The 22,686-nt window shown below is 38.2% G+C and overlaps 1 protein-coding gene and 1 long non-coding RNA gene across 51 annotated transcripts in view; one reads left to right on the top strand and one right to left on the bottom strand.

Annotated features, from left to right (window-relative positions):
* LOC309499292 (uncharacterized protein) overlaps nucleotides 1-22,686 on the top strand; it is a 548,614-nt gene that overhangs the window by 136,822 nt on the left and 389,106 nt on the right. For 35 of the 50 annotated variants that reach the window (XM_082170471.1, XM_082170463.1, XM_082170475.1 and 32 more), the window contains 3 exons: nucleotides 11,280-11,453; nucleotides 19,437-19,610; nucleotides 22,512-22,685. In XM_082170471.1, the coding sequence (XP_082026597.1) occupies nucleotides 11,280-11,453; nucleotides 19,437-19,610; nucleotides 22,512-22,685 (522 nt within the window). Of the gene's footprint in view, nucleotides 202-2,823; nucleotides 2,943-4,935; nucleotides 5,062-5,323; nucleotides 5,420-5,615; nucleotides 7,344-9,826; nucleotides 9,899-11,279; nucleotides 11,454-19,436; nucleotides 19,611-22,511; nucleotide 22,686 lie in introns of all 50 variants that reach the window. The other 15 variants (XM_082170444.1, XM_082170454.1, XM_082170458.1 and 12 more) reach the window with 13 other exon arrangements.
* LOC309499351 overlaps nucleotides 2,968-22,686 on the bottom strand; it is a 169,434-nt gene continuing 149,715 nt past the window's right edge. Inside the window, exon 3 of the long non-coding RNA XR_014206222.1 lies at nucleotides 2,968-4,358. This is a non-coding gene — a long non-coding RNA (uncharacterized lncRNA). The remainder of the gene's footprint in view (nucleotides 4,359-22,686) is intronic.

Below are 22,686 nucleotides of genomic sequence, written 5' to 3'. Positions count from 1 at the left end.
ACAGACAAGAATGCATATTGAGAAACGGCCGTCTCTCTCTCTCGTCACACTGCCATTTTAAGCAGGAAAAATGCGAAATACGACACGGAAAAAACAGCATCAAAGTGTTTATCAACCATTATAAAGGAATTTACGTGTAGTTTTATGATTTTAAAGCTGGAGGATTTGAGAACCTGTATCTTGTAAAAGTTTGATCAAGGTGAGTGTTCATGTGTGACTTTCTCATATTAATATGAATCTCTGGAGGACATTTTACGTGATTGTTTGATTTGAAACCTTTAAAGTCGCCATGAAATCAAATTTTACAATTCTTATTTTTATATGTAATATTGTAGTGTTTATTACAAATTATTTATCTGTGCACTTCATTAATTAAAAAAAAAATTCATGTGCCCTTATAGTCTTTAATCAAATATGTTATCCTTCCCTACCCCCACGAAATGACTTCTCTTCTCTTCCTGTCATGTGCTATGGCGCGAGGGCGTTGCAACTCCCCTCAAACCCAAGGGGGTAATCTTTCAGAAAAAACTGAAGCTTCCCCGGGCACCGCCATTGATTAGCAGACCATCACCTGCTGTTAGCATTCCATTGACTCCCATTCATTTTGGCGTCACTTTGACAGCGAATAACTTTACATCTGAGGCGTTTAAAGACTCCATTTGTCCATTATTTATTTCTAAAGAAACACGAGAATGTATAAAAGGCTCCATTACCTTGTATCTTACGTTATGGCCCCGTAGATGCAGTTTTTGTAAAAATAGGCTAACGATTGCGTCATAACCACGCGACTCTCTGTCGCACAATAGAGAGATTACCGTATGGACAGGAGGAGAAGCTTGCGCGCAATCGGGGAGACGTGGAGGCAAAATGACAAAATAATTAATCAGAATACTTAGCACAAGTTTCTCCTGCTCCTAGCTCATGGACACCTCCTACTCACACTCTCCATCTCTGCAAGTTTCGGAAGGGAATGATTCAGATTTCTCTAGGCACTGCTACTAGAAGACTTACAACTGTAAGACAGGTTGCTCACATCACATCTACGTCGTCAAGCTCAGTTTGAGTCTGTGCAGTACGCTCAGCCATCAGGAAGTTGAATCCAATGGGGTCACTGTGTCCATTGCTTTTACTGTTGTTAGGGGTTAACAGTTTAGGACCCAAGGACCAGATGTTTGAAAGAAGACCCGGAGTCAGAATTATAAAAAATTGAAGAAAAGGTTTACTGAAGATAGTTTGCAGTTTCATCAGCAGAAGTCAGCTTCAAGGAGTTCGTAGGCCGCCCTGCTCACAGTTACAAAGATCACAGCAGTTATACCATTTCCAAGGTCTAAGCTACGTCATTGCTTACAGGTTGAATGATTCTCATTGGCTAAGAAATAGATAAACATAGTAATTTTCCACACATATACAGATAGACTGAAGCATATCTCCATAGATTATGCAGCTGACACTCGGACCCTGAAGTTAGGCACGTCGTGACCTTCCAGGTCGCAGATTTGGGTTGCTGGGTGCCAGCATGTCTCGAACAACAATGCCAGTGGTTCCTTAACCTGTAAGCAAGAAGACTAACACACACACACACCAACACACAGCCATTTCCAAGGTTGGATTTGGCCAGGCTCTAACTATAAACAGGAGTCTCATCTCAAAACATCAAGATAATGCGTTCTTTCTCTCAAGGATAGGAAACTTTAGTCTAAATGGAAAGTAAGGCTTTAACTGAGAAATGGTCCCTTAAACTATTGGCTTCAATGACCCCTATGTGTTTTAACACGTTGAAGACCTTTCTCAAACACAAAACATGTCCCTATTTCATTTCTTGAAGCCGGGCTAAATAAGCAAGCACTGTTACTGCATTCAGATATCAAATACTGACATTAAAGAATACATGAAAAGAACATTTCAGTAATCACACTGGTAACTTCTATAACAAAGTAAAATCTCCAGTGAAGTCATTCAACTCCTGTGATATTTAGAAGGAAAAATATTGATTAATACCTTGATTATTGTTATGTTCTTCACTTACATTAACAGCAATAAATGATGACTTGAATCACGAGATACAGTGAACAACTTCTTTACTGTTCAAGTGCAATCCAATCATATCAATGCGCCAAAGCTGCACTCAACCGGTAACTCTTAGTATAATGACAGTTAACTCAAATACAGAAAGTAGTGCCATTTTACTTATATAAATTTCGGTGTACTTCAGACATTTTGTATTATGGTTCCAAATATATAACAATTATAATCACTCATTACATATACATTGAAGCAGCAGTGGATTCCAATCCACCCCCTTCACTGTCTATGCTCAAATCGTCAGTCTGCTATGAGCGAGAGATGGAGAGGAGGAGCGCTAAAGTAAAACCCTGCTGTCTATTCAATATTCCGTTTCACTTGGAAATACGTCACAACACTGGAGAAAAGTCGTTTGTAACTTCCGGTTCATGGCGACTTTAATAAAGGGTTTCTTTCACTCCAGTGTTTCCTTTGTGTTTCGTGATGTTTGTGATTCTTCAGAAGTTTAGCCTATGTGTAAACATACATAGGCCAATTCACACAAACGCCAACAAACAGGTTTTATTTTATCGGATCAGTGTCTGTCGATGTGGGTCGGGGTTTGTTTTCTTTTTCACCTGAACTTGTTCAATCAGTGTTTCTCGGTGTCAGTTATTTTTCATAAAATTCTATATCCAACGGTCGACTTGTTTGTGTGTGTAAAGACCCAATGAGCTTGAGTTAACGCAGTCACATGTCATGATCAATTTTCTCCCACACTCCAGATATGTTCAGCTAAATTATGAAAGTTGTTTAATTTAGTGTCTGAATGTTTTTCATTCAGAGTCAGTGGAGGAGATCAAACTCATCAGATTCTCCTGCAGCTTCATCATGGCTGATTCACAAGGATCCAGAGATGGAGATTTTTCTCCAGGATGCAGGTACTTTCAACAAACATTACATTACCTACCTCAGGACTTTTACCCATACATACCCTTCTCATCTCCGTGCGTGCCGTAACTCTGTCTGACCAGAGAATGTCTAATATGGCGAGAAGTTTCACTCTCAGTACACTTCCGGCTTCTGAACTGGTTGCAGTTCCCCTCTGATTCCATATGAGGGCGCTCACAGGACGAGTGCAGAATGAATGGAGGTCTATGGAGATATTGCTCTCAAAATCCACTTTTCTCAGGATATAATTTTTTGTCGAGTAATTTGAATGTTGTTTTCGAAAGGGGATGCAAAGAAATTACACATTGCTGGGTGTTAGATTTTTTTGAGTCACTTATTTGCTTTAAAAAGTCTTTTAAAGTGTCAATGACGTCATACACATCGTACGACCAGAGATACTGCTTTACGGCAATCCTTCAGTCACTTTGGTGCTTTCGCGCTCTGCACTTTCTTTTCTCTCGAGGCATCGACAATACAGCTGACACAGGTAAATACACGTGCTAGAAGAGTTTTTGTTTTGTTTGTTTCTGGTCCCGCTTCGGATGCCACGATGCCATCAAGCTGTATCTCTGGTCGTAATCAGTCCTTCACTGACCAACCAGCGTTCATTAGCAGAATGCTAGTGTGTTATGGGCAACAACAACTCAACCTGTAAGAAATCGAAAGGACATAAGTACTCGTTCATTCAACTTTCGACCAATAACCCATGTTGAACTTGCAAAACCTACAATCAAATCTGAGATTTCTCAACGGCAATCGGGTGAAAGAGACAAATTTAGCCGTCTAGCCCCATTGACTCCCATTCATTTTGCACTCATGGCGAGCACCCCCAGTGGAACTCTGGTGGAACTACAATCAAAATTCGGTACAATAGGACTTAATAGGGAGTGGGCAGGCTCTCCGTAGACGGGCTCTGGTCTGACGCACCCACAGCTAGCCTAGCTTAACACAAAGACTGGAGGTAAACGGCTCCAGCTAGCATACTGCTCCCAATAAGTGACAAAATAACGCCAACATTTTCCTATTTACATGTTGTGATTTGTATAGTCACAGCGTGTCCAAATAACAAGGTGTTACAACCAAATGTTTTGTATTCTCTCTTTTCTTTCTCTCTTTTGTTTTGGAAGTGTTTGTGTCCACGTACGGTGCTGATTGGCTCCTGCAGGCTAATGACTGGCTCATCTTGATTGGTGCATTTGATTCCAGACACACCTTATCTAACTCTGGGGGATACGGTGAATAAGCTAAAGTCCCAAAAAGTCGCCGTGTTCCTTTAAATAAGGAAATCTATTCAGTGATTGGTCCATGCCTATGTCATCATCCAAAATCCCGTTTGTGGCACAGCAAAGTGTTGTGAATCATCTCTAAGACTGACACTTAAGATTTAGTCCTACACTTCACTTAAACTACGACTGAGATGCTTGATAACTAACTTCTAAGTGCAGCTTTGTGCCAAGAATTGTTTTACTCTTAAGTCCATTCTTAGCAATGTTCTTGTGAGTAATTCTCAGAGGCTTGATAAATACGGGTTCAGATTTGTTGAAAGCTTCACGATGTCTGGTCAGAACAGTGATGTTTCACAGCAAGAGTACCATTACAAGAGTACAGTAAGGTGGTTTATCTTTAAAGGTCAGCAAAACATTGGTCTCTTTAGTCGGTTGAGCCTTCGTCCTCCATTGTGCCTTTGAGAAAAGAGTCATGTGATCGTGGTTGATGTTCACCTGAGTTGAATCATTCTATAATTCTATAGTTGATTTCAATTGGTTTGTTTTGAATTCCTAATTCTTAATATTACCAGTTTTCTCAGTTGCTTTGGTACAATTGTTGAATCATGCTTAACATTTGCAAACCAGTGAGTTAATTTATCAAAATAATTGTAATCAAAGTTTGAAACACAGTGCAAAACAGTTACAGACATTAAAGCAAAAGTACACAACATTTATGTGGTCTTTTATAAGTCTGTATTCTTTATATTTTACTTAGTTTTGAAACCAGTTCAGTCCAGCAGAAGAGCTCAAACCCAGAGTCCAGCTGTGTGTCTATGAAGAGTAACTGGTCTATGGAGGAGCCAATAAAGTTTAAGAGTGGAGACAAACAGTCTGATCTCAGGTAAATCATTTCTATAAAAGATGTACTTATTGTTTTTGATTTTTATGAAATTGTTATTAATATACAGCAGTTTAATGAGTTACAATCTTGCTAGTTTCAGTCACTATTAATGATTATCATTGTGCTCTTGTGTAAAGCTCTATGTATTGTATTGTTAATACGTTCACTCACTGTAAAAGCTGTTGGTCTGTTACTCAGTTAATGACACAATTACATCAATATCAGTGTGTCTGATTTTTAACCCTCTTCATTCTGATTTAAGGTCAAACCTTCTATCCAGACCAGTTAAAAACAAAACTGTGTACAAGCCTGTGATTCAACCACAAGACTTTAATGAAAGCATGTATCCTGGTTTCAGGTAAAATGCAGGACTTTTTTGTTGTCGTTGTTTAATTTTAGGTGCTGCAATTCACATCACAAATCACTCAAACACATGATTAATGATTAACACATTTCAGAAACCTAATGATGTTCTGTGTCCCATAAATAGTTTTGTAAATTATGGCTATTTACTTCTCTAACTTGTGTAATATTGTGGTATTTTAATCTTACAGCAATCACTCTAAACCTGCTGAAGTCCTCAACACACTGAGATCAAATCTGAGACAGAAGTTTGAGTGTTTGTATGAGGGAATATCAAAGCAGGGAAACCCAACACTCCTGAATGAGATCTACACAGAGCTCTACATCACAGAGAGTGAAAGTGGAGATCTCTATAATGAGCATGAGGTGAGACAGATTGAGACACAGTCCAGGAGAGCAGAAACAGAGGACACACCGATCAAATGCAATGACATCTTTAGACCTTTACCTGGACAAGACAAACCCATCAGAACTGTGCTGACAAAGGGAGTCGCTGGCATTGGAAAAACAGTCTCTGTGCAGAAGTTCATCCTGGACTGGGCTGAAGGGAAAGAGAATCAGGACGTCCAGCTCATATTTCCACTTGCTTTCAGAGAGCTAAACTTGATGAAGGACAAAACACTCAGTCTTTCAGATCTTCTTCATGTCTTTTTCCCTGAAACAAAAGAAATGGAAATATCCAGTGATGAATATAAAGTGTTGTTCATCTTTGATGGTCTGGATGAGTGTCGTCTGACTCTGAACTTTAAGAGCGAAGTGAAACTGTGTAATAAATCTGAATCAGCCTCAGTGGACGAGCTGCTGACGAACCTCATTGTGGGGAATCTGCTTCCCTCTGCTCTCATCTGGATCACCTCCAGACCAGCAGCAGCGGATCTCGTCCCCTCTGAGTGTGTCCATCGAGTGACAGAGGTACGAGGCTTCAGTGACATACAGAAGGAGGAATACTTCAGGAAGAGAATCAAGCATCAGAGTCTGGCCGACAGGATCATCTCACACCTGAAGTCATCAAGGAGCCTCTTTATTATGTGCCACATCCCAGTGTTCTGCTGGATCTCAGCCACTGTTCTAGAGAAGATGTTGAGTGAAGCAGAGAGAGGAGAGATTCCCAAGACTCTCACTCAAATGTACACACACTTCCTGCTCATTCAGACCAACCTCAAACATGAGAAGGACTATGCGAAGAGAGTGAAAGATGAAGACATGATTGTCAAACTGGGGAAACTGGCTTTCCAGCAGCTTGTGAAAGGCCACCTGATCTTCTATGAGGAAGACCTGAGAGAGTGTGGCATTGATGAGACAGAAGCATCAGTTTACTCAGGATTGTGCACTCAGATCTTCAGAGAGGAGTTGGGCTTGTATCAGGGGAAAGTCTTCTGCTTTGTTCATCTGAGCATTCAGGAACATCTAGCAGCTCTATATGTGCATCTCTCCTTTATCAACAATAACATCAATGTGTTTGACCAGATTACCAAACCAACTAATGGAGACAAAGTTTCCCTATCTGATCTCCATCAGAGAGCTGTGGATGAGGCTTTAGACAGTAAAAATGGGCATCTGGACCTTTTCCTTCGTTTCCTTCTGGGTCTGTCAGTGAAGTCTAATCAGAGTCTCTTACAAGAACTAAAGACACAGAAAGCAAACAGCTCTCACAACAATAAGAAAACAGTTAACTATATTAAAGAAAATATCAGTAAGAATCCCTCTCCAGATAAATACATCAATCTGTTTCACTGTCTGAATGAACTGGGTGATCTTTCTCTAGTGAACGAAGCTGAACCTCATATGAGGTCTGGAGGATTACGTGCTGTGAAACTCTCCTCGTCTCAGTGGTCAGCTTTAGTGTTTGTGTTGTTGTCCTCAGAGAAGACACTGCAGGAGTTTGACCTGAGGAGCTTAATTGGAGGCAGAAATGATCAGTAAGTAACACTGAGTACAATCATTACAGTCTAAAACATTATGAACAAAGAGAAACTAAGAGATCAGAGGTGTTTAAATCATGGGACACAGATTGATTTCTGGAATATTGTACATAATTTGCGGGTGTTTCTCAAACCATGGCTGTGTCCTAGTAATGCTGGGTACACACTAAAAGATTTTTTACATCTTATAAAAAAAAAAAATCCTAGATTTAACCGTTTTGCTCCTATAGTGTGTGGTGTGCCATGATGTGACAAAGACAGCACACCACACACAAACAGATTTTCAACCCGAGTCTCGACTGTGAACACAGGAAATCTCGCAAAATCTCGCGAGACCTCAGAATAAGCATGGCGGACGATATGCAGGAAGAAATTGCGATGATAGTGTTTGGAAAGGTTTTACACGACACGTTGTATAAACATTTGTGCTGTTGCCACAAATCAACAAGCTGATCCTCCATCTCTGCTGTCCACATCAATTTCACTTTGTGCTGCGCCATGACTGCGTTTGTTATGCTTCCGTCTTCCATCATCTCGCTTTCTGATTGGATATTGTTTCGTTTCACATGATAATCTCCTGAGCGTGCGCGCGTTTGTCCTCGGGGTTCCCCCCACACATCAGGATTTCTGATCGTAAATATTAAACATGTTGAATATTTACGATTCGCGATCGGGGCGGCTCCGACGTTCTTCCGATCAGGTTCGGACACTCTTAACACACCTCACACCAAGGGAAAATCTGATAAGATAATCTGTTGAACCATCAAGATAATCGGGACATAGTCTAGGATTGTCGGAAGGGGGGAAATCGGCCCAAAATCAGCCCGATTATATTTTGGTGTGTACCCAGCATAAGTCTGCATATCTCGAATGCCACGTCATCAAGCGCCACTGAAGGCCGTCTCAGTTTGAAGGATGTTTTGAAGTCAGACATTTTGTGTCTTTAATTCAGCTCATTTTGAAGGATGCATCAAGTATATCCTTCGTGTTCTTCAATCTCCCACATTCCTTTGCACACATTCTAATTCATGTAAAAGAACTGATGGAAAACGAGTCGGCACTGAGTTTATCTGCGTTTATTATGAAATGTAAGACACAGATAATGTATTCGGAGATGAAGGCATACATGTTATCTTTTGTTTCTGTGTAAATGAATCACTGAACACTAAACTGACAATAATGTAAGACACTGGGAGACACAGACGGCTGTCATTCACTGTATTGCATTAATAAAAAAGCCAGTTAATATAAAGATATTTAATAGGAAGTATTTTTCCTAAATTAAGTTTTAATAGTATTTTTGTGGCATGACTGTGGGGCGGGAACATGTGTGACGTAGCCATGCACACTTACTAGAGCGTCTCATTCTAGTGTTTAATGCTGAGGACTCGAGTCTACAAGCCTCAGACGGACCCGTGTAACTTCATTTTCCAGTTGAGTGCACAAGCCTTTCAAAGTAAACTCATTTGAGCGTTGTGTGTGCACCGTCTGCACGATCACAAAAATTGGGCTGCAAGCGGATCCTCCTGATGATGAACATTACGTCACGCGGACGGCCAAAGTAAACTTGATAAAACAGTTAATGGCCTTGATGCCGTTCCTGGTGGCGTTTAGCTCTTCACAGTGGCGTAGCGGACGGGCGCAGGGCATATTACATTACTGTTGTTATTATTATTAGGCTACTTTTATCATTAATATTACAGTTCATTTTCCCCGCAATAATCTTATAGCGCATCACCGCATAACTGACGCGCTGTGAGGATAAAAGATTAGATTAGCTTACTTCTCATTTCAAAGACAACTTGTTGAACACAAAACACTTCTTGATTCATGAAAAAGTGCATTTTTTCACTAGGGGCCACAAGTTCAAGGGGATTCAAGTGTCAAGAAAATAAATTAGATTAATGTCTCATCATCATTTTTCTTTTATCACCAGTTGCTTGCAAAATGATGGACAATGATTCACATTTTGTGCGCATCATTTCCTGTGACAATAAAACTAAGTAAATTATTAAATAAACAAGTAGGTAAATAAACAAGTAACAAGCAAACAAACTCGTGTGCTTAATTTCTACGAATAATTTGCTGATATAGGTACAAAAATACTTTTTTTCTTGCCCCCCACCCCCCAACTCGGGAGTTAAATGTCCCTGTGGTGATAACCATAGCAATGGACAGAGCAAAAAAATCTGATATGTGAAAATAGTGTAGTAGTGTAAATGCAGACTAATAGACCTGCCACAGCAACATTGACAAGAAAAAGAAAAAACAAATCTGTGATGGCTGAATACGAGGCTTCTACAGTTATAGATACTAAAACAACTTTTTCACATGTCCTTTATAAAGCAGTTGAATAAAATAATTTTTTTTGGGGGTATTTAGGAAGGTATAATGTATTATTTACTTATGATATGAATTATTATTATTATTATTATTGTTAGCATGAATAATTAACTTATTTATTTTTTATTTTCAATTAGTGTCACACAGAACACAGCAGATGAAGTTCTTCAGAAGCTGATGCCTGTGGTTACAGCAACTAGATCAGCTCTGTAAGTGACACTGAGAACAAGCATCACTGTTAAAACATAACAGTTCTTACTTAAACATTATAAATTAATGGTTTAACAAAACATATGAGTCACACTTCAGCTTTTAAACCCTCCACCTATCTGACCTGATTTGTAATCTACTGAACCGTTTTTTGTGATATATGTGTGATAATTTTTTTTTTAAATATATGCATTTATAATGTATGTATATAAACATTTATATGTAGACTTTTTATATTAATTTAAATTAAATTTAAATGTTTATACATTTATATTTAGTGAAAAAACAGATGTTTTCAATGTATTTCATTTGATCAGTTTTATATAATCTTTCTCCCTCACATAGAGACATAGGGCCCTATTTTAACGATCTGAAACGCAAGTGTCAAAGCGCAAAGCGCAAGTAACTTTGTGGGCGGGTCTCGGCGCTGTTGCTATTTTCCCGGCGGGATAAATGACTCTTGCGCCAGGCGCAAATCTAAAATGGGTTGGTCTGAAGTAGCTTCATTATTCATAGGTGTGGTTTGGGCGTAACGTGAAATAAACCAATCAGAGCGTCATCTCACATTCCCTTTAAGAGCAGATGCGCTTTTTCCATAGCGGATTGCTATTGTAACGGCGGATTTGCCAGGCGCGCGCCAGCAGCGGTTCACAGCCAAGGAGAGCAACGCTCTCGTCACGGCCGTAAAAGAGAGAAGTTACATTGAAATGGAGAAACCCACCCAAATTAACTTCGGTTAATTTGGGTAAATGTGTAAGCTAGATGTATGCTTTTATAATAAATTGTTTATCTATCTATCTATCTATATCTATCTATCTATCTATCTATCTATCTATCGTAATAATGTATGATTTGCAAAAATGAAAACTGCTGCTTCTGTGTAGATGAGAGAATCAAAGTGGGCGTTGTGCACACGCTACATTGATTATGGCCAAGCATGCGCCCTTAAAATAGCCTATGAATAACATGCGCAACGCGCCACTGACTTTAAACTATTTTTTCCTGGTTAGTGGCGCAATTGTTTTCTAAACCTGCAAAATAGCAAGAAGGAACGTTTGCGCCGGAACACGCCTCCTCTTTGCGCTGAACCGCCCCCGGGAGCGCAAGTGTATTTCTTAGTTAACCGACGTGCTTCTGTGGAGGGAAAAGTCCGCTTTGCGCGGGTGCAAAATAGGAATGATACATGCGTCGGTGTACAAAGTCACTTGCGCTGGGTGCAAGATAGGGCCCATAATCTCTTAGAATAACAGTTAAACTTACTGATATATTGAATTCATTGTTTAAAAAAAGAGATATTGCACAAATTATAAACACAATTAAGAAAAACAAAGATTTCTGTTTTTGATCTGAGAGTGAAGAGTGTGTCATTGTTCTCTACAGGTTGTGGGATTGTGGTGTCACAGATGAAGGTTGTGCTGCTCTGGCTTCAGCTCTGAGATCAAACCCCTCACACCTGAGAGAACTGAATCTGTCTAGGAATAAACTAGGAGACTCAGGAGTGAAGCTGTTCTCTGCTGTACTGGCAAATCCTCACTGTAAACTGGAGATACTGGGGTAAGATCATACGTGACTCTCACATGAAACTCACTGAATTCATAAAGTATAATCAAAATGGAATAAAATGCAGGGAAATAACTATTATTTAATTAATTACATTATCAAATACATGATCAAATTCATCAAATTATTTTTACATCTGTTCATATGATGTAAGAGAATTTTTAAAGCGTTTGCACTATTTCTCCTGCTGTGAGTTCATGTGTTTGATCTGTAAATGACTGAACACATGAGCTGCTCCTCATTAAGGTGATTCTGCAGTTCTGATTGTCACACTGAAAAACACACTTTGAAGAGATGGCAAAAGTACTCACTTCCCGTACTCAAGTAGAAGTAATAAAAATACTCTGGTAAAAGTAGAAGTACTGAATTAACTTCTTTACTCTAGTACAGCCATTCTCAAACTGTGGTCCGCGGACCACTAGTGGTCCGTGAGGGTACTGCAGGTGGTCCGTGGAAAGGCTAAATAAAATATAAAATAATATTTTTTTTACCTTCATTTTACCAGGAAATTCCCATAAAAAAAGAAAAGTAAAAAAAATATGTAGGCCTATATTGATATAACATTTTAATTAAATTGTCAAGTTATTGTGTGATTACTAAAATAGCCTAGTGGTGTTCGGCCGTGACATTCAAGTTCAGTGCCGTTAGAACCACAACATTGGTTCGGTGGATAGCAACAGGTTCTCTGAAGAGAAAAGGGCAGAGGCAAATATGTTCTCATTATCACATCACACGCATAGCCTTTAATGGTGCGTTCACAACGGACGAAATTTCGCTTCAAACTTTTGTTTTTACGCGCGTCAATTTAGCTCTTGACGCGCGAATTGATACAAAGTGGTCAAGCGTATCACTAGACGCGGCAGGCGCGAATTTCACATAATCCCTTTTTGAATTTGACGCGCTATTCGCGTCCGGTGTGTGAACGCACAGTTAGGCATAGGCAGTTTATATGAAACGAAATGTTTATAAATGGAATGAATAAGGCCTGTTATTATTTAATTTCCAGTTAGTTTCTTGATCTCGCGTTTCTGAAATGTTTTGCAGATGTGCTGTTAAGTGGACAAACTTTTTGAGGACTTGTAAAACTCTGAAGATTAATAATAATAATCCCCTAAAATCGCCAAAGGTTTTGAAATGTTGACTATATTCCAGTGTTCTTATTACTGTATAGATTTCATACTACATTGCTATGGAAATAAGCCTGTTGTTCAAATGAACCTGATTATGCCCTGGGCGCTTGAGTAGCCTAAATAAATAAATTAAATATGTGGCAGCCGTTGTGTGCAGTAAACTTTCCTTTAACAAGCCTGTGATGTGATGACCAGTTATAGTTTTAGTGCTAGTAAGCCTATTTAGAGGTGCAGATTAATTCAGGTAGGACTGTGTGTAGACATATTTTATTATGTGTATTATGAGGTGGTCCGCGAAAATTCTTGATTACAAATAGTGGTCCACACACTCAAAAAGTTTGAGAACCCCTGCTCTAGTAAAAGTAACAAAGTACAGGCTTGTAAATTTACTTAAAGTATAAAAGTAAAAGTAGCCTTGTGAAAGACAACCATTTTTTTATGCAAAGCTACCTGGACCACACAAATGTTACTAGAGTGCAAGCTGAGAAACTTAAGGATTTGGAAAAAAGGTTCTTTATATGCCATTGCCTACATTTTAAACGGATGTCTGCCAATAGGCCTAAAACATTACATATATGATTATTGTGACAGAGATTGAGACTCCAGGTTAATAAGATTCTGACTGAGTAGCAAGATATGAATTCAATTGTGATTCTGTAAGAATTCACAGATCCAGTTTCTCTTTTTTAATCTTCCCCTTAACATTTAAAGGAATCTACATGTATGTGTGTGTGCTCAAATATGGCTTCTGGAACGGATAAAATATGATTTACTAAACAGACATTAATTAAGAAGTTCCCCATACTTTTAGAGTTACAACTGATAACCACTAGATGGCAGCAGCGTATAAGAAATGAACTGGCAGCTCGTAAATCTTTGAACATGGAGTGCTAATAAAAATAAATGTAATATGTCAGGCTCACAATTTTTACAATTGAAGTGCTATAAAAGTTCAATGTGCACTGTATTAAAAAAATCTTTATTGATATGCAAATAGACAATAGACATCCAGCAAAAGAAAAATGCCAAGTGATGTATGATGTATGATCTGTAGATGTGCATGGATTTGTCCTGAATCCCTTCAAGAACTTGGGAGCAACTAGGGTATACAGACCTTCTGTAATGCGTAACATGTCATAACGTAATTGTGTGTAGGACAGTGAGTGAGTGAAAAAAAACGGGTGTGTGTGTGTCTGGGATGGACAGGGAGAGAGAGACCGCAAGTGATCAAATGTAAACCTCAAAGGATGATTGGGAATGTCTTGCTGCTTGTCTGCCGAATCTCTGGGATCTCTGTTTTCTTCGTTTTCTTCGTTTTCAATAATGTCGTCTTCCATACTACTATGTGCTAACGTTACCGCCATCAAGCCGTAATGTTTTGCTGCGAATGAATGCCACCAAATCTGTCGAGTCGTCTTGTAGTGGAAAGTACCGATATTCGTGTTAAAAATATAAGGAGTAAAAGTAAAAAGTCGGCACAAAAATAAATAGTAAAGTAAAAATATCTGAAAAATCTACTTGAGTCCCATCTCTGACACTTTGACATTGTGATATACATTTAACACCCTTTACTTTAAACACACTCAATCTCAGCACAGTCAGGATTAACACAGTCCATTCATTTTAATTTTAGGGGGAAACTGGATACTGTAGAGATTTTTCTTCAGGTTTAAAGTCTACCTCACGACAATGTCACAGATTATGACATGGAGAAACTATAGTACATCGATGACACGTCAGTCTTTTTCATGACAGCACATGGTGTTTTTCTATGACAGACGCTTCAAACTGCAAAATCAGGCAGTAGTTTAGAGAGGCGTTCATTGGTCGCAAGTGTTTGTGTCCATGGTGCAAGAGTTGAGTGTGTTGCAGGCTTCCCCCGTGATGCTGTCAGGGCGAGACTCGCTGCGGGCGTTTGGTTGGCCAGAAACTACAGACACAATCAAACTGTGTGTGTGTGTAACAAGCGTTTTTCTGAGGAGAGCTATGAGAATATCTATCTTCTCTGTCACTATCTGTCCTGAAGGTACATAGATTTGTGATCTACGCAACCGGTTTTTATGACATTTGTATGAGAAAATGATTATCATATAGATGCATTTATAGTGAATGAATATAAACATCTATACTGTTAAAGGGAAAATACAGATTGTGTTCAATGATTTGGTAGGAATATAACTGTCAGCTCTAAAATCCTCCAGTTTCTCCCTGATATCTAGTGAGAACCGGCATGGGTATGGGTATGGAGGGAATTGTGTCTTTATTACATGCAAGAAAATAAATGATCTGAGAGAAAAAAAAAGTTTGAGAGAAAAAGTTTTCATACCAATAGCAAAAAATTATAATATTTGAGACTAAAAAAAGTTTTGAGAGAAAGTATTTTCTCATAGAACATAAAAAAATATAAATTTGAAATTTTTCAAATTATTTCTGAGAAAAAAAATCTCTCTCAAAATACTTTGAAAAAAACTCTCAAATCTATATATTTGCTATCAGTGTGAAAACATTTTCTCTAAAAAAAAAAAGTGTTTCTCTCAAAACGCTTTTCTTTGCTCTCGATGCAATTTCTTGCTCTTGTGTCAGGATTTTGCTTTTGCTATGAAAATTGTGTCATGGGCGGGGCCACGTTCCTATTGGCCAGTCGGGTGAGCATCGTCTTGTCTTGGGAGTCGAACTGAATCATTACACCATTGTTCAGTTCACCGGCATAGATGCCGCCTCTGCCTTAGTTGAGCATATAATACACAAAATACACATTCATTCATGAATATGAATGAATACAGTTCAGTTCATATTCAGGGTTGGGGAGTAACGGAATACATGTAACGGCGTTATGTAATCCAGTAACTGTAATCCGTTACAGTTACGTCAAAAAACGTAGTAATCAGATTATAGTTACTTTTTGAAAAAAGGGGAAAACTTTCAGGATTACAAATGTTTAATTTAAAACTTAATAAATCAGTATTTTGGCATAATAACACTATATTAAGCGCTGCATGCGCAAATAACAGCTGTCTACAATCTCCTCAGACGCAGAATGAATCACTGCTGCCAGTAACATCCCGTTAAGTGAGAAGAGATTAAGAAAGGACATTTTGGTTCGCTGCCTAGGTAACGTAGGGGAACTCCCACTGCCAACGCCCCAAGTTTAGTCAGGCAAATTAAGAAAGATCATGGCTTTAGTCGACATGTAGGCCTATTTTAAAATAAACTAATATTTAGATTGTGTAGAAATTTAAAATGTTGTGTTTTTTGTTTTTTCCTTGTACATGTTAGTTAAAAATTTACAAAAATTATCTGTAATACCATACAGTAGCCACTAGATGTCTGTATAGCCCTTTACATAAATATTCAGGGCTGTGTGTTCCCAAGTTGTGGAAATGAGACATGATTGCTTAGTTTTAATAGGTTTTTAGCTACAACATAGTTACTTACAGCTATATGGCATTTTCTTAAATAGTTTATATTTTGCAAATATTTTACACCGGACCAAATTCTTAATAAATAAAAGGTTTAAATTTTTTTTTATATTTCTTCTTGCTTGACTTTATTTATATATGTGACCTTGAAGTAATCCAAAAGTAATCAGATTACATTACTTTCATATTGTGGTACTTGGATTACGTTACTGAATACTTTTTTCATGAAGTAATTTGTAACTGTAACGGAATACATTTTTAAAGTAACCCTCCCAAGCCTGTTCATATATCAATATCGTAATGAATAGAAATAACCTTAAATAATGTATAGTTATCTGCATCTTTCTGTCTCTTATGTATAGTTACTTTTTAAACATGAAACTCGCATTCAGCATGACACGCGAGCGGTTGCCGTGGTAATGAACAACCTGCTTGTTAAGGCCTCATTATGCTTCTGCGTCAACTCCACGGCGTAGCTACGCCGTCACTCCTACGGCGTCGTGGCCGTTTTGTGGTTCTGCGTCGGGTTGCGTTGCATCGCGGTGCATTTCACCGCCAGAACGCTAGGGGGGTGTGTGCTTCGCGAATCTCTTTGCTAGTTTGTTTTGGTTCCGTGCGCCGGTTCCGCTTTTTCATTTCCGACAATGGCGAGCGAAAGAGAGAGAGTGTTGTTGCAGCTGGAGCTAATCGACGTTGAACAACAAATGATTTTATTGCAAATATTTAATCGCAGAAGAAAAAGAAGACGAAACTTGATCCATCGTTGAAACAAACAGTGCAGTGGTCACTTTAAAAATGGCGGTATAGCGGGAGGGGGGAAACCGGAAAAGCTACACTCTGGAAATGATGTATAATCTGACCAATCACAACCCTTGCGGTCTGCGTCGCCTCGACGCGTAGTTACAATTTTTTGGAGGTGCACGTCGAGCTACGGCGGAGGGGTCGGAGAGGGGTTCGCGGCGACGCAGAGGGGTCTGCGGGGGAACGCCGTCGATTCGACGCAGAAGCATAAAACAGGCTTTAAAGCAAATGTATAATCCTGTATCTGAGGCAAAATTACTAAATGATTACAACTTGTCACTCAAATTAACCAATAGCATTTTAGGCTACTGATGCACACGCGTGCACACGCACTGAGAGGGAGTGCGGTGTGTCGGTGTTCACCGAGCTATGTAAAATAATGGCGCAGTTACAATGTGTGTATAATTTACACTACTTAGTCAACACTAACAGTAGCCGCTGTTCGGTTTTCATACTGCTGTTCTCCTAGTCACTTATGAACTTGATGAACTTGACACTTCTGAACCCCTCTTGATTAAAGCGTTAGGTGACGGGTTGCCAGATATCACAAAAATAGCAAAACAAACCCTTTAAAAGAAGACTTGGCAAAAATGTACCGGGAAAGCATTTAAACATAACTAGTATCTACTAATATCCTACCAAATTAAAAGGAAGTAACTAATTTATTATGAATAGATTAGTTCAATATAAAATATTCAGATATTATAAACTGATTGATGAAGTAAAGCAATAACATATATACTTAAAGTTTAAACATAACTTTATTCAAAGTTGAATTGCACCTATGAGTTGTATTTAATATCAATCAGTTGGGGGCAGTTCATCTAAAAGTTGATGAGAGTGTTTTGTTTACTATATTTAGCTATTAAAAATAGTTTACCAAAGAAATAATTTACCAAATAAAAGAAAAAGAAAATTCAAACAAAGTGAAGTACTTTTCATTTCTTAAAGTATTTGGGTTTATTTATTATACAAAGCCCTTTTTGTTGATTTTTCGAGAATAACTACAGATATAAATAACTATATCGTGAAATAAAATTAGTCATACCGTGAAACAGAATTTTGGTCATACCGCCCACCCCTAAATGAATGTATGAAATCCAAATTTGAATATAGCCTTATATAAATAAGCTGTGAAATTTCTTTTTTTTTGGCTAGAATAATAATAAAAATAATTCATTACATTTATAAAGCACTTTTCTCTGCATTCAAAGCGCTTTACATGAAAGGGGGGAATCTCCTCAAGTAGAAGATCTGAATGGCCGGTAACTTAAATTTTGTAACCAAAATGGCCGGTGGGTGAAAGTTAATTTCAAACCCTGTTTTATATATATATAAAGCGTTAACTGTCTCTTCTCTTTCTCTGTAGTTTCTCAAATGAGAATAATCGTGATAATTATCGTGATAATTATCGTGATTATAATTTTGAGCAAAATAATCGTGATTATCAGTTTAACCATTATCGTGCAGCCCTAGTTCAAGCATATTCTACCCTTTCTGAGAAGGTATTCTCCACTGCTGGAGATACTATAAGCTATAGGAGAGGTCCCAAATTCTCCTAGAGAACGCAGAAATGTTTATTTTCCTTCAGAAAAAAATATTTTAGCAAAAATTGCTAAATGTTGAATTTGTTGACATTACCAGTCTGTTAAACTCATTTGACAAGTATAAGAAATAAATACACAAAAGATTGTGCATTTTCCCCTTACTTCTATGTTTTATTATGAATTATAAATAATTATTATAAATAATTTTATTATTTATTATGTTTTATATGAATCGGAACCGGAACTGGAAAATTTCTTATGATCCCCAACCCTACTTTTATCTCAGTACTTCTATTTAAGCTGTTTCATGACAACTCTCTCTGGGTCAGCGGCAGCGGCAACACAGATTTAAAATGTTGCGATATGATTTTGTCAAAGGTTTAATAGACAGACGAAATGGAAGAAGATTGTGTGGGTGTTTGAATGGAGATCACAGTATTTTAAAGATGAATCGTGCAGCTCTACTGTCTTATCTCTCTCTCAGCATATGAGCAGCGCGAGGGCTTTTCAGTGCTTTCAGTCTCACGTCTCTTCCACGCGTCCACTTGAAATGGTGGAAAAAAATCCTCTGTTGGAACAAAAGTGGCTAACTTCTGTCAACCTCATCTATAAGCAAGGACAAAACTAAAGCAATTTAAACTAAAATAAAAACTATTTTAAAATCGAGAACCAAAAAATTGCGATAGTTTGGTGAGTCGATTTTTTTCTCCAAGTCCTAACACACACAAGTTCTTTAATGTTTACAAATACATTAATTACACACACACTCAATCTCACACACACACACACACACACACACACACACACACACACACACACACACACACACACACACACACACACACACACACACACACACACGTTGATTTTCCATGTTTTATGGGGATTTTCCATAGAAATAATGATTTTTATACTGTGCAAACTGTATATTGAATCCTCTAATCATAACTGATGTGTTTAATAACTTGTTTCTAATGAATATTTGTATATATTTCATAATGACAGCATTATGTTATTTATTTTTTAAGTGTCATGTTTATCTCTGGATATAGGCTTAATGTGTGTCATTGTTCTCTACAGGTTGAGGGATTGTGGTGTCACAGATGAAGGTTGTGCTGCTCTGGCTTCAGCTCTGAGATCAAACCCCTCACACCTGAGAGAACTGTATCTGTCTAAGAATAAACTAGGAGATGCAGGAGTGAAGCTGTTCTCTGCTGTACTGGAGAATCCTCACTGTAAACTGGAGTCACTGTGGTAAGATCATCTCTACCATAAAGACTCGGAGTGAATAAGGATTAATATGTACAGTAGATAGTGTATACAATATATCTTTGGTGTAAGCCCCATCCGGTGGTTCAGCGACAGATTCCAGCTTGAGCCGTCAGATCCTGCCGGCGGTAGAAGGCAGCGGTGAGGAGTCTCCCTGAAGAGGAACATTTACATCTTACTATATTATTAAAACTAACAGTTAAATAAACCGGACGAACTACAAACCAGACAACAGATGCAGGATACAGTGAAGAGGTTTTTGTAAATTACAAATGTTTGCTGTAAATCAACTTGCCTTGTAATGCTTGTGCAAACAGACCCTTGTAAAAGCTTGAGCATTGCCTCAAAATGTGTGTGTGCAGCTGAAAAGAGGGAAGTGGTGTGTGTTTCACCTGAACCAGGGCTGTCACCATATCAGATTTATCACTACATGATTATCATGGCCAAAATAACACACAATAACAATATATCACCATATCTATGGATATCTTGAAAATAATAATAATAATGCTATCAGTCAAATTCATCTTTACTTTGTTTATTTTGTGTTATTTTTGAAAAAGAAGAATCACTCCATCACATACAAAAGGAACAATTACACTTAATGCGACCGGTTTGAAATAATGGCAACACTTTATCACAAGTATACAGTAACACAGTGCTTATAAATCATTTTCAAACTATTAGTTTATAGTTAATGAATAGCATATAATAGTATATAAGCTGTAGTTAATATATTAAGAGACTATATACAAATAGCAAATTCTTGGTTCACTGTCACTGTAATTAACCAAGTAATATTGTTTAATTAGCTCTTATGTAAAGAGTCAGATAATGCTTTGTTAACAACTTATTAATCATAAATAGTTCCCACTCTAGATTAGGTCACGGAGAATCAGAAAATGTCATTAAGTGCTTTAATACAGCCTTTATTGGACATTAATTACATTAATATTAAGAGTTCCTTAAAATGTTTACAAATACATTAAGCTCACACTTGTACAGACACACACACACACTAGGGCTGGGACGATGCACCTATCTCCTGATTCGATATTATCACGATACCTGGGTGCCGATACAATATGTATTGTGATTTTTAAGAATTGCGATTTGTTTCTATCAAAGGCTGATTTACTCTATTTTGATCGCTATCGTAGACATCAGTGTTTATATTTGAACTTTAAACTTTTATCCCAGTACTTCTATGATAATTTGATCTATTGTATCACAGAAATAATGATGCTATTATGAGGTTTTAAAGACCTTTTGTGAAGCTGTTTCATGACAACTCTCTCTGGGTCGGGGTGGTAGTGGCGCAATGGATAAGACACATGCCTTTGGTGTGAGAGACCCGGGTTCGAATCCACTGTGAGACACCAATGTGTCCCTGAGCAAGACACTTAACCCCTAGTTGCTCCAGAGGCGTGCGACCTCTGACATATATAGCAATTGTAAGTCGCTTTGTATAAAAGCGTCAGCTAAATGAATAAATGTAAATGTAAATGTAAATGGGTCAGTGGCAGCGCCAACACAGATTTGAATTTTGCGATATGATTTTGTCAAAGGTTTAATAGACAGACGAAATGGAAGAAGATTGTGTGAGTGTTTGAATGGAGATCACAGTATTTTAAAGATGAATCGTGCAGCTCTACTGTCTTACCTCTCTCTCAGCATATGAGTAGCACGAGGGCTTTTCAGTGCTTTCAGTCTCACGTCTCTTCCACGCGTCCACTTGAAATGGTGGAAACAAATCCTCTGTTGGAACAAAAGTGGCTAACTTCTGTCAACCTCATCTATAAGCAAGGACAAAACTAAAGCAATTTAATTTGAATCAATATTGATAAAAAAAAAAAAAACTATTTTAAAATCGTGAACCAAAAAATTGCGATAGTTTGGTGAGTCGATTTTTTTCTCCAAGTCCTAACACAAACAAGTTCCTTAAAATGTTTACAAAAACATTAATTACACACACAGTCAATCTCTCTCTCTCTCTCTCTCTCTCTCTCTCTCTCTCTCTCTCTCTCACACACACACACGTTGGGTTTCCATGTTTTATGGGGATTTTCCATAGAAATAATAATTTTTATACTGTACAAACTGTATATTCAATCCCCTAATCCTTACTGTACGTTCACACCGCCGCCGACTTGAGCTTCCAAAGTTACCGGAAGTCATTAATTTTCAATGGAAGCTGGCTTCTCTCAGATGCAAGGAGCGTCAAATCCATCGGCGTCGCGTTTTGGCCGTTTTGAGCGTCAATCAGAAAGTTGAAAGTAGCTCAACTTTATGGTAATGAGCTATGACGCGGTTCAGCGGCAAGACGCCAGAAACCAATCAGAATATAGACGTCCTTCGCGCTGGCTTATTCCGGAGAAACATACGATGTAAACTTTCGTTCCTACCAAAACATTAGTTCCGAGAAAATGGAGGAGAAGCTGATCATCGCCGTTGCTGGGTTTCTCATCATTATCGGATTAATTGCACAGTTTAACCATAGAGTGAAAGTTTATCATTTGCATGTGTTTTTATATATTTAGTCCCGGCCGCGTGCGCGCACTCACTATTAATGATAATAATAATAGCTAATTATTATTTTTTCCCGACCAAATGTGACCAAAACTTCATGGTGTGACACAGACTTCAGAGCGGCCAAAGCGTCAACAAGCTTCCCCGTACTTTTTGACAAGCGTCCTTGACAGGGCGGCCAGAGCTTCTTTGCAGCTCAAGTCGGCGGCGGTGTGAACGTACAGTAACTGATGTGTTTACCAACTTGTTTCTAATGAATATTTGTATATATTTTATATTGACAGCATTGTTATCTATTTTTTAAGTGTCATGTTTATCTCTGGATATAGGCTTAATGTGTGTCATTGTTCTCTACAGGTTGAGTGATTGTGGTGTCACAGATGAAGGTTGTGCTGCTCTGGCTTCAGCTCTGAGATCAAACCCCTCACACCTGAGAGAACTGGTTCTGTCTAAGAATAAACTAGGAGACGCAGGAGTGAAGCTGTTCTCTGCTGGACTGGAGAATCCTCGCTGTAAACTGGAGAAACTGTGG

This window comes from Leuciscus leuciscus, assembly GCF_965113295.1.
Source record: "Leuciscus leuciscus genome assembly, chromosome: 5".
Taxonomy (NCBI): domain Eukaryota; kingdom Metazoa; phylum Chordata; class Actinopteri; order Cypriniformes; family Leuciscidae; genus Leuciscus; species Leuciscus leuciscus.
This window is presented reverse-complemented; position numbering and strand designations above follow the sequence as displayed.